Below are 12,591 nucleotides of genomic sequence, written 5' to 3' on the forward strand. Positions count from 1 at the left end.
AACCTTCTTTTGGTCCCAGTCTGTGCGTGCCCTAAAGCACACGTAAGCCTCGAGACGCTTACCCTTTACTCCTCCTCCTTCCCAAATCAGCCACCACGGGTCACACTTTATTTCTAAGCAAATCTTGGACAAATCTTGAGACATACTTTATACAAGAGGACACAGGCTGCTCGCAAGGCTGTCTCGTCTCGGGGCCAGCGGCGGTGCCGTGCCCTTGCGCGCTCCCGCGCTGCCCAACACACCCACCTCGGCTCACGCGCACGCGCACACGCGTCAGCCTTCCGGGCGCTTCCGCCTTCATCCTAGCAACGCCCGTAGTGACGCAAGCCCCGCCCCCTCCCGGGAGCCTCCCGGAAGTTGCCGGGCCGGAGCTGGGTGCACGGCTCCGGGCTTCCCTGGTTGTGCTGGGGCTCAGTCTCTGGGCGAGAGGACTCGGAAGGGGGAGAGTGACATTCAGTAGTGCGGCGCAGGGCGAGACCTGGTGACAATGGCGGGGCCGCAGCCTCTAGCGCTGCAGCTGGAACAGTTGTTGAACCCGCGACCGCGCGAGGCGGATCCTGAGGCCGACCCGGAGGAGGGTGAGGCCTGATGGGGGCAAGGCCACGTGCGGAGCCGTGGGCCGGGCCCAGTGCGGACCCGGGCGGCGTGTGAGGGGCCGGCAGCTGGGCCTCGCCGCCTAGCCTACTCTCCTTCCCCTGGCGCAGAGGAAAACTGCTTCCCGGGAGGGTGGCCCCCGGGGCTGGGGAGGAGGGCTTCGGGATCCTTCGGACGTGCGTTCTAGATTTGGTGCTCGGGTGGGCGGAGCGTCCGGAGGACTCAGGCTTGGGTTAACTGTTGATCCAGTGCTGTTGCAGGCAACCAGAGTCTGGTAGCAGGTTGGAAGTTATCTTTCAGGATGCCCTTACTGGCATTGTGTTAGAAATGAGAAGAAAAAGTCTCATCCTTTTTTAAAAAAAACTCTGCCTATCCCTGAGAACCTACTTGGAGGATGAAGGAAGAAGTAGGCTACCATGGTGCCGTTTAAGCCTTTTCAGGCTTCAGCACACTTGCTTAGCGGCTGACGAATGATATTTCTGATCTGTAAGCTGATGTTCAAGGTCTAGTTGGGAGTAATCCTCCTTTAGGCTTGAGTCAGAGAAGTGTGAGGAAGGGAGAATACGGAGGGATAAATGTGAGTGCTGGACCGTTTCTTAGGAATAATTAGTTGAGGGAACTGGGGCTGTTTAGCCAGGATAAGCAAAAGAAAAAAAAAAAAACTCCCTGAGGGATGGGTTGGAGTGGGATAGAACATGATGATGGCTGACTTAAAATATTTGAGCTGACTGTCACACATGGAAGAGGGGTTAGACTAGTTTTCTATGATCCAAGGCCTGGAAATATATCCTTCTAGTAGATGCAGAGAGTCAGCTTTCTGTACAGGAACAGCAGCAAGGTAGCAAGTGGTCTGCCTTGGGAGGTGATGAGGTCCCTGTTCTTGGAAGTTGGTGGGGATTTTGTAGAGGACGTTCAAGCGTGAATTCAGAGGGCTGAACAGGGTTGCCATTAAAGTTTGTTCTAACCAGAAGATTCTCATTACTTTTCCCCCTCCCCCGACAGCCACTGCTGCCAGAGTGATTGACAGGTTTGATGAAGGGGAAGATGGGGAAGGTGATTTCCTGGCGGTGGGTAGCATTAGAAAGCTGGCATCAGCCTCCCTCTTGGACACAGACAAGAGGTATTCTGGCAAGACCACCTCTAGAAGAGCTTGGAAGGAAGACCATTGGGAGCAGACTCTGCCAGGTTCATCTGGTGAGTAGACGTATTTCCATGGTACTCTTTCTTTCCTGATTTTTTTGGGGTTAATTTTTTTTTTTTTTTTTTGATGCTCTCTGCAGAACTAGTCCGGATGCCCCACTTACTGTCTTAGGAGAGACCACTGATTTGGCATTAGAAAGGGCCCTTTGAAGTACTGAATTTCACTTTGTAAGGAGTCTGAAGTCTGGAGCTATTAAGTTGCTATACTCCTAATGTTTGCACTAATGGCTCACCCTAAAATGGAGTGAGAGAAAAGGCCTTGCATATTTGGATTTCGGAAAGGGCTATGTGTTGAAAAAGCATTGTGTCTGATGGGCATGCTGCTCATGGATTTTGGCCCTTTTCCTTTGGTTTGTCAAGTCTTGCATCGAGTCACTGGATAATATTAATTTGTGACACTCATTTTTTGCCACTGTAAAAATTTCATAATCCTTCCCTGTTCCCTGCAACAATTAGGAGGATGTGAGCTTATAGTTTTAAAGACTGAGTTTCACAGAGTGGAAGAAGGGGGCGGGATATGGTGATTATTGAGTGGATGCTGTTTGTTTTCCTTTAGAGAGGTCAGAGGGACCATGTTGAGAATCCACAGATCATATAAAAGAAACAATCACTCATGCTGTGATATCCATGATTTAGTCCCTGGTACAGTCCTTGGGGATCCTAGATGATAAGCTCATTTCGTATTCTTTGCTTAGAGAATGATAAACTGACCAGTCCTGGGACCAATATAATATTTATTGAGCTCTCACCATGTGTCAGGCACTGTGGTAAGTCCTTTAAATTCTAAAAGCCTGGTACATAGTAAGTCCTCAGAAAATGTTACCACCGTATCATTACATGTATTATCTCATTTAATCCTTCCAACAGCCCTGTGAGGTTGGTACTGTTTATCCCCATTTTACAGATAAGGAAATTGAGGGACACATTGGTTAAGTAACTTGCTCAAGGTCATATATCTAGTAAGTGCAGGCTGGAACTCAAATAAGGCAGTCTGACTCTAAGATCTATACTTTAAACTACTACTCTGTGAATATTTCTTATTTGAGAAATGGCATACATTTAAAGAACTTAAAGGATTATTTCTCTTTACTATTTGGCACTTAGTTTCTGTATATATATGTTTTTGACAGCCTTCTCTGTCTTGAGTTTATATATTGTTACTTAAAGAAGTACTTAAGACATCATGTTTTCATAAAAATCTTTATTTTATGAAGAAAGTTGTTGGTAACAGGTCCCTGTATGATTATGCTTCCTGTGTTCTACCATGGAAGAGATTGGATAATCATTAAAGACCTGTAAGTATCAGGATACCGCAAGCATAAGTAAAATCAGGAGCCATAACTAATATTCCATTTACTGAAGGATCAAGTTCAGACTCCTTCCCTTGGAAGACAAGACCCCTCCTGATTTGGTCCCTGAGCAACTCTCTGGGCTCATATCCCAGCATTCTGTACCCCAGTGCACTTTTGTGTGCTGGACCTTTGCATCTGCTGCTTTTCCTTTCCTTCCCTCTTCTCTGTCTGATGACCTGTTACTTATGCTTAATAAGTAAAACTATAATGTGTCCTTCACGTGAAGCCATCTCTCACCCTTCTGTATACACTGTACTAATGATATTGTAATGTAGTAATTGGTTATGCATATCTACCACTCCTAGCAGACTGTGAACCCGTCCCCACAGATATTACATCCTGTTTGTCAGTCTCTAGTTTTATTCCATGGCTGGTTCATAATAGGTGCTTAATAAGTGTTTAATAAGCATCACTAGGGTGATAGAGATTGTGCATTTGGGACAATTAGTGATAAACTCTATTTTTTCAGATGCAGGTTTGGGAAAACCAGTATTCCCTCACACCAGATGAAATCTGACCATTTTTCAAGGTCCAGATCAAAGGCTGCCTTTTCCTTATAACCTTGCTTAAATTCACTTGCTCCACAGTTAAAATCTCTTCCTCCTCTTGATTACCAAAACTTTGTCAAAGTGCTTTTAATTCTTCTCTGTATTATAGTTTTTATGGGTCTGTCTTTCCCACTAGAGCCTTTCAGTAGGATAGGACCCATGTTTTTTGTTTTTTTGTTTGTTTGTTTATTTTTTTTTGGCCGTGCCGTGTGGCATGCAGGATCTTAGTTCCCCAACCAGGGATCGAACCCGAGCCCCCTCCATTGGAAGCGTGGAGTCTTAACCACTGGACCGCCCGGGAAATCCCATAGGACCCATGTTTTATTCATTTTTGTTTCTCCCTTAACATTTTAGAGATAGTAGATGTGTAATAAATATTTGTTGAGTTGCATTGAATACAGTAATACTTTTTTTTTTGGATACGTGTCGTGATCCTTTAGTTAAGATGAAAGATATGGCCTAGTATTTGTTTTAAGATAACTTTTTTTTTTTTTTCCTTCTTCCCTCCCTTGTTCAGATAAAGAAATATCTGATGAGGAAGGGTCTGGAGATGGAGATTCAGAGGGTCTGGGCCTGGAGGAATCGGAGGAGGACGCCATGAGTGCTGAGGAACAGGAGTGTGGTGATGGTGACAGTAGCCTGGCCTGGAAAAAGAGGAGCAGAGGCCACTCCAGGAAGGCGTCGGGCTTCAGTGTCCAGAGCATCAGTGACTTTGAAAAATTTACCGAGGGAATGGATGGCCTCGGTAACAGTGAGGAGGAGGAGGAAGACGAAGAGCGGGAGAGTGGTATGGAAGAAGGGGTTGGTGAGGAAGACTTCGAAGGTGAGAGTGAGGAAGACAAGGCTGAAGACAGGACCAGTGAGGACGACGGGGTGGTGATGACCTTCTCCGAGGTCAGAGTTTCCGAGGAAGTGGAGAAAGGCCAAGCTGTGAAGAACCAGATAGGTTTGTACACGGCTTGCTGTTTGCTTGTTTTGAGTGTCCACATTTGATCTCCTTTTTGTTTGTTTGTGGCTGTTTGCTCTCTCCTGTGTCCTTCCAGTTAGTTGGTGACGTGCCCCACTTACCTAGAGGCCCAAAGTGCCGTTCCCCTGCGCTTGGCCTGCTGTTGCTTCACTCAGCTGCTTTGCTGGTTCTGCTCTAGTACTTCTGGCAGCTGTGGAAGGTTGAAGAGAAGAGCGTCGTCTCCTCTCGTTGGGCCGTAGCATTCTCTCTCTCATGTAGCAAGTCAGTTTGCGTCCAGACACTGGATTTCTTTCCTGTAGTAAATAGTTTCCATGGCTTGAAGCTGATAAAGCCATGCTGCTTAGGGACTGCTTTGATTTCCATTCCCTCCCCCTCTCCCTGCCGCAGGAAGATTTTATTAACTGAAGAATGGAATTCTTTTTTCTTTCTCAGCACTGTGGGACCAGCTCTTGGAAGGAAGGATAAAGCTACAAAAAGCTCTGCTGACCACCAATCAGCTTCCTCAACCAGATGTTTTCCCTATTTTCAAGGACAAAGGTGGCCCAGAATTTGCCAGCGCCTTAAAAAACAGTAAGGATACTTATCCCGTATTGGGATGCTTAGAACCACTGGGGATCATTGGGATATACTGGGATTGTGTTCACAGCACCACAGAGTTGAAAAGACTTGGCTTTAGTCATAATATGGTATAAAATAGTGATTTTCAACTTAAAAAAAAATAGCAGTATAATTCTCTTATCAAATGAAGGCAACTTTGATCGAAACAGGTTGGATGCTTGAGTCATGTCTTTTCCTCTTTTTTCCAGCCCTGCTCTCACTTTCCCCTTCCCCTCCTCTTGGCTTTCTGAGCTACTACTTTAGTGCTCAGGGAAAAACCACTGGCACAGAACGAAAGGGAGACAGTGAATGACTAACCTCAGTTCGTTTAACTTGTATATCACGTGCTTAAAGGATGCCTTTCTTTGTTGGGTGGTTTCTAGAACAACATGCTGAGATGACCTTACTCCTGTCTCCCTTTGGGTTACGGAGGGTGATGAAGGATGGTGACCGCAGAGGGAGGAAAAAGTTGTGAAAGAGAATTGCTGGGCTGTAAAGTCCAAGAGTTTTAGAAGAGCAAAGGAATTTAGCAATTATTTGGCTCCCAACCCCCTCATTTTACAGAGGAGAGAGCCAAAGCCCAAAGAGAATGAGTTGCCCAAAGTTGCAGAGCTCGATCATGCACGGCAGAGACAGCCGCCTCCAGCTTTTCTGCCTTACGATCTAGGGGCTGCCTTCTGCACCACGCTGCCTCCTGGGAGCCCAGTGGCACCAGAGGACTGGGGCCGAGGAGAGAGATGTGGGGTGAGCGCACGGAGGCTGGACTCTCCATCCCTTACTTGCACGCCGAGACTTAGTGTTGTCATTTGCTCTTTCAAACTTGTTTTTTTGTTTTTTTAATTTATTTTATTTATTTATTTTTCGTCTGCGTTGGTTCTTCTTTGCTGCGCGCGGGCTTTCTCAGTTGTGGCGAGCAGGGGCTACTCTTGGTTACGGTGCACAGGCTTCTCATTGCGGTGGCTTCTCTCCTTGCGGAGCACGGGCTGCTCTCGGCGCGTGGGCTTCAGTAGTTGTGGCACGTGGGCTCAGTAGTTGTGGGTCACGGGCTCTAGAGTGCAGACTCAGTAGTTGTGGTGCACAGGCCTAGTCGCTCTGCGGCATGTGGGATCTTCCCAGACCAGGGCTCGAACCCGCATTGGCAGGCGGATTCTTAACCACTGCGCCACCAGGGAAGCCCTCAAACTTGTTTTTATAATATCGTGGAGTTAGCCTGAGAAGGGGCCTGAGGAGGACATCAGTCTGATTTGGCGTCTGCCTCTTGGTAGAATCACCTTAAACCATTTAAGATAAATGGGTAGGATTTCTAGGGTAAGGAATTGTGTGAACCTTTCTTGGCGGGGACTGCTTGGTTTAATTAGGAATTACTTCCCAAGGGCCAGTCTTTTTTTTTTTTTTTTTTTTTTAAAGATTGATTGATTGATTGATTGATTGATTGCTATGTTGGGTCTTCGTTTCTGTGCTAGGGCTTTCTATAGTTGCGGCAAGCGGGGGCCACTCTTCATCGCGGTGCGCGGGCCTCTCACTATCGTGGCCTCTCTTGTTGTGGAGTACAGGCTCCAGACGCACAGGCTCAGTAGTTGTGGCTCACGGGCCTAGTTGCTCCACGGCATGTGGGATCCTCCCAGACCAGGGCTCGAACCCGTGTCCCCTGCATTGGCAGGCGGATTCTCAACCACTGCGCCACCAGGGAAGCCCAGGGCCAGTCTTTAGATTGTGTGTCTTGACACACTTGAAGTCAGGAACCCTGCAGATACTGTGAGGGTGGGTCTTTTGTAACCCCTCCTCCAGCTCTTCCCCGCTGCCTCCCTCAAATAAATGATAGCTTGGTGGTTTTCAGCATTTTTGAGATTTTTGGAGCACTTCTCTGCTATTTTTAATGCCCTAGTGCCCTGATTTCCGGTATGCCTTTGGAATGAGACCTAGACTACTCTAGATTAAATGTCTTAAATGTTTCACAATAAGGCCTTTTCCATTTTGTTACTCATTACTCTTCTTGCTTGAGCCAACCCTGCCCCTGCTTTTTTGGGGATTCATCTCAAAGTGTAGATATTTTAAGGGTTAGTCAGTGCTCTGTATAAGGGATGCATTCTTACTCTTGGATACAGTTCAGTTTTTTTAGCTGTTTTAATGTTATTTAACTTTTATTTTGCAACAGTTCCGATCTTGTTAAACACTTTAAAAAATTTTTTTATTTTATTTTATTTTTTTATTTTTTGACCGTGGCATGTAGGATCTTAGTTCCCCCACCAGGGATCGAACCCACGTCCCCTGCATTGGGAGCGCTGTGCCTTAACCACTGGACCGCCAGGGAATTCCCTGATCTCCTTAATCTGTCTCTTTTTGTACTTAACCAATTGCTTCTTTGCCTCGTTGATGAATTCCAGTTAATCTGACAGATGTCTCCTAATCCGACTAGATGGGTTGCAGCGGAAGAGGGAGAAGAAAGGAATGTTTATTTGGTATCACATATTCTAAGGTGGGAGGGTGGAGAGTTTTCTTTTTTTTGAAATTTTTATTGGAGTATAGTTCATTTACAATGTTGTGTTAGTTTCAGGTGTACAGCAAAGTGAATCAGTTATACATATATCCACTCTTTTTTGGATTCTTTTCCCACATAGGCCATTGTGGAATTGAGTATTGAGTAGAGTTCCCTGTGCTATACAGTAGGTCCTTATTAGTTATCTAGGAGCGTTTTCTGGTTACCAGAATTTCTATGCATCTGAAGGGTAGGTAATTCTTGTTTCTACCTTTATGACAATATGATATAATATGTTGTGTATTTCCCTATCTTGGTGAACAGAGTTTAAGAAAAACTTCTTGGTTACGTTACGGTGGATGAACAGTTTATACTATGTTATACAGCTGGTGTGGAACATAGGCTGAATTTGTACTGACCCCAAAACAAACACTGGAACTAACTTTCTTTAACTAAATCTCTTTTCAGTTTGGTTGGTCTTACAGTAAGGTCAGACTGCCTGGGTTTAGATTCCATCTCAGCAGTGGATTAGCTGAATGACCTGGAACAAGTTACTTAACTTCACAGTAAGATGGGGATAATATGATTGTGAAGATTAAAGGACGTAATCGATACAAAGCATTAGCACAGTGTCTGGCACACTGCACACCACAAATGTTAAGTACATGCATTCTCTTCTTCTGCGGAAAGAGGCATTTGGCAGTGTTCAGCCCTGTGAATGACGGTCCTCACTGTAACTAACCATCGTCCCCACTGTCTCCAGTGTTTTTTGACTTTTTGTTAGTGTTCAAATTCCCTATATAATTTAAATTAACCATTTGTTTTGGAAAATGGGTAGTGTTATATTCTTTTATTATTATTATTATTATTTTTAAATAAATTTATTTGTTTACTTTTGGCTGCGTTGGGTCTTCATTGCTGTGCGCGGGCTTCCTCTAGTTGTGTTGAGCGGGGGCTACTCTTCGTTGTGGTGCGCAGGCTTCTCATTGCGGAGCACGGGCTCTAGGCATGTGGGCTTCAGTAGTTGTGGCATACAGGCTCAGTAGTTGTGACTCGTGGGCTTCAGTAGTTGTGGCATGTGGGCTTCAGTAGTTGTGGCACGTGGGCTCAGTAGTTGTGGCTCGCGGGCTCTAGAGCGCAGGCTCAGTAGTTGTGGCGCACGGGCTTAGTTGCTTCGCGGCATGTGGGATCTTCCCGGACTAGGGCTCGCACCCGTGTCCCCTGCATTGGCAGGCGGATTCTCAACCACTGCACCACCAGGGAAGCCCAGTAGTGTTATATTCTACTGTAATACTTACGATTCAGCTTTGGCCTCTATGACTGTGAGAAGGTGATCAGAGGTTTCCTTATTGCCAGACGCAGCTGCTGCCTCCCTGAAGCTTTCAACCTCTCCTTGAAATTTTTCCCTTAGGTTTTGGCGCTACTGCATGTGATGTGTGGGTTCTCCTGCTTTTCTAACTCCTCTTTTATCCTCTCAGTGTCAGTTTCACTGCATTTAAGATCCTGTTCTCAGGCTGTGTTTTCTTGGCATATTCTCTCCTTGGCTCTGTCATTTACTCTCATAGTCCTAACAGTAGCCTCTAGAACAGAGCAGACTTCCAGCTGTATTTCAGCCACAGTCAAGTCCTGAGCAGCATGCCTTTGTACCCTAAGCACCTTAAGCTCTACTTTTCAGAAACTAAACAAATATCTCCTTTCTTCCCCAACACACTTAGTCCCCAAATCACCCTGATATTACATGTTGGTGATTATACCTCTCGATGTGAAATAATTTCAGAGGCATTTTTTGATATTTTAGTAGTTGCATAAGTGGTAAGTCATGAAGTAACCTTAGCAAAATTAAGGGATTTTCCATGCACAAAACCATTCCTCTAAAGAGGTTAGCTTTTTCCTCTCTGATTTTCTTCTAAAAACTTCTATAGCATTAGGAGGCGGTTCTTTTATGTTGGTAGCAGCAATGTATAAGGAAAAAGGCATGTTATTTAAGGAAACGTCTGCATGAGTTGTTTAAAACTTTTCATTATGGAATATATCAAACCTATATAAAAGTAGAGAGAATTGTATAGTGAACCCATATACCTTTACCAGCTAAACACTTATCAAGTCACGGCGTATCTTATTTCATCTACTTATACTAACTCACCCCCTACTTCTGCTTTATTTTGAAGCAAACACCAGACATCCTATCATTTTATCAGTAAATCAGCATGGATCTCTAAGAGAAAAGCATTTAAAAAAAAAATCACAATATCATCCCACACAAAAACACTTAACAGTGATTTCTTAATAAGCATAACTGGTTTGAATGGAGGGGGAATGGAGGGAGCATTCCTGTAACAGGCGCTCTCTATTGTCTTTTCAGAGTTTGCTCTATAACTTTAAATGAAATGATGAAAGGAAAGCCAAACTTCAGCCATAATAAGTTGACCTTTTAGTGAAATGCATGTTATTAATGTATTTAATGAGATGCGGTACAGACTGCAGTGAGCACCATGTTTCATTATAGGTCTAAAATGCAATATCATTAAAGACCTTTAATAGAAACAATGGTTGACATTTTGATATTTCCTATAAGCAAAAACTCCCCAAGAACACAGTATAATGTAATATAAATATAGAGGAAGTGTTGAGATTTTTTACTTGCTTAAGAATATAAACACAAATTCCACTATTAAGAAGTTACGTTTTGCTTGCGCCCCACCCCCCCACCCCCATCTTCCCATTTCTAGTTCGAGTTCACCCTCTCATCCCTCTGTGGCCCTTCCCCCAGCCCCTCAACTATTGTGACTTGAATAGACTAAAAATTTTAATGCCAATTTCACCACAGCACTAATAGACACCTTAAAGAACAACTTTTAAAATTTTGAGTAAGTCATGGCAATCGGAATCTTGATAATGTTTCTGTTTTGTTTTTTAAATTTTATGTATTTTTAAGTAGGCAGTGTATTCACATGGCTCAAAATTCAAAAGATGCTAATGACTCTGTAGAGAAAATCCTCCTTCCCACCCCGTACCCCTGCCACCCAGTCCCCTATCCCATAGGCAACCAATATTGTCAGCAAAATTCCCCTTTGTTAATTACTTAGCTGCCTTAGGTGACAAATCCATGAACATCTATTTCAGTGTTCTCTCGATTAACGCTTTGTGGGTTCATGACAGAGTTCTCACAAATGATCTGTAGAACCCTGAAATATTCGTAATTACTTGGGATAGGTTTAAGTATTGCTTGGGACGAAGGCACTTGCAAGCTTCTCCAAGTGTAGCATTGTGTAGGATTAAGGACTCTTATTACTGTAGACTTCATCTAGCCAAGATGGTGTGAGGAAGATTGATCTTTTTGTTTCAGCTGATGGCTATTATTTTTTAAAATAGCTTTACTGTTCTAATTATAAAATCATGTCATGCCTACTTCAGAAATTCAGAAAATACATAAGAGCATAAAGAAGAAAATAAGGATTACCTGTAGTCTTACTACCCAGAGGTAACCAACAGTTGTCATTTTGATGAATATCCTTTCAGACCTTTTTCTGTGTTTACACACACATACACACACACACTTTTTTAAACAAACATGGAATCTTACAAATATGTACTATTTTGTAAGCTTATTTTTTTCTACTTAACATATTTCATGTCAGTATATTTAGATGTACATCAGCATTTTCAGTGGCTACAGAATATTCCATTTTATTGATTTACTGCAGTTTATTTAGCCAATCTGTATTGATGGATACTCAGGTTTATTTCAGCCTTTCACTTTTATAAAGCATGCTTTGATAAACACTCTTGTACATACATATTCGAGCATTTTGCCTAAAAGTAGCACTGTCCAATATAAATATAGTTCAAGTCACATACGAATTTTAAATTTCCTAGTAATCAAATTTTTAGAAAATTGTAAAAAGAAACAGGTAAAATTAATTTTTGTAACATATTTTACTTAATGTAGTATATAACAAATACAAGTTTAACATATAGTCAATATTTAAATACTAATGAGATGTCTTATGTATATTTTTTCATGTCAAGTCTTTGAAATCCAGAGTGTATTCTACATTTACAGTTCATCTTGATTTGGGCTAACCACATTTCGAGTCCTCAGTAGCCACATGTGACTAGTGGATACTGATTTGGACAGCACAGATCTACATTCCTGGAAATTCGATTGCTGGGACAAAGGGATTGTACTTTTGTTTCTTTTTTAAGGCTTTTGGAAGATACTGCCAAGTTGGCCCTTAGAAGAATTATAACCATTTAATTCTCATCTGTAACAGTTGTTTTCCTGGACTCGTGCCACCGCAGAGTATTACTGATCCTCTTATTTTTCCTAAACTGTAGGTGAGAAATGAAGGCAATCATTTCTTGATAACTTTCTGTTTGATATTTACATAATACCTCTTGACTTAGCTTTGAAATCTATGCTATGTTTGGTCTGTTTCTTAGAGAATGAGTTCTACGTAGGAAGACTTTTGGTCCCTATTGAGCTACTACCTAATTTGTCCAACGTGGTTAATTAGGCATTTATACTATGTAGAAAGTAAAGTGGGGTCAACAGAGCAAGTGCTTTTCCAAAGCAACCGAGTGGGGGACCCAGGAGGAGAGTGTCAGATTCTTTCACCCACCCTGAAAAGATGAGCCCTAGATGGCTCACGGAGCTGTGGAAGCTTGAAAACTGCTGCAGCCAATCTCATCAGAACATCTGTTTTATTGTTTTGGGTTTCTTGGGAATTAAGGTTGTCTTCAGGCCTGAAACACTCTTTAATTGTGATGAGTTAAATAAGGAAGCAACCTGGACTTGTAGTAGTACTAGTAGTAGGCAGTAGTAGTAGTAGGTAGTACTAGTAGTAAGTAGTAGTC

The 12,591-nt window shown here is 43.2% G+C and overlaps 1 protein-coding gene across 1 annotated transcript in view; it reads left to right on the forward strand.

The window, feature by feature from the left end:
- The first annotated feature begins 346 nt into the window (after positions 1 to 346).
- Positions 347 to 12,591, forward strand: part of AATF (apoptosis antagonizing transcription factor) — a 102,356-nt gene continuing 90,111 nt past the window's right edge. The window contains exons 1-4 of the mRNA XM_068529923.1: positions 347 to 578; positions 1,597 to 1,788; positions 4,212 to 4,640; positions 5,094 to 5,231. Of these exons, the coding sequence (XP_068386024.1) occupies positions 488 to 578; positions 1,597 to 1,788; positions 4,212 to 4,640; positions 5,094 to 5,231 (850 nt within the window). The 5' untranslated portion in view covers positions 347 to 487. The remainder of the gene's footprint in view (positions 579 to 1,596; positions 1,789 to 4,211; positions 4,641 to 5,093; positions 5,232 to 12,591) is intronic.

Source organism: Eschrichtius robustus, chromosome 20, assembly GCF_028021215.1.
Source record: "Eschrichtius robustus isolate mEscRob2 chromosome 20, mEscRob2.pri, whole genome shotgun sequence".
Taxonomy (NCBI): Eukaryota; Metazoa; Chordata; class Mammalia; order Artiodactyla; family Eschrichtiidae; genus Eschrichtius; species Eschrichtius robustus.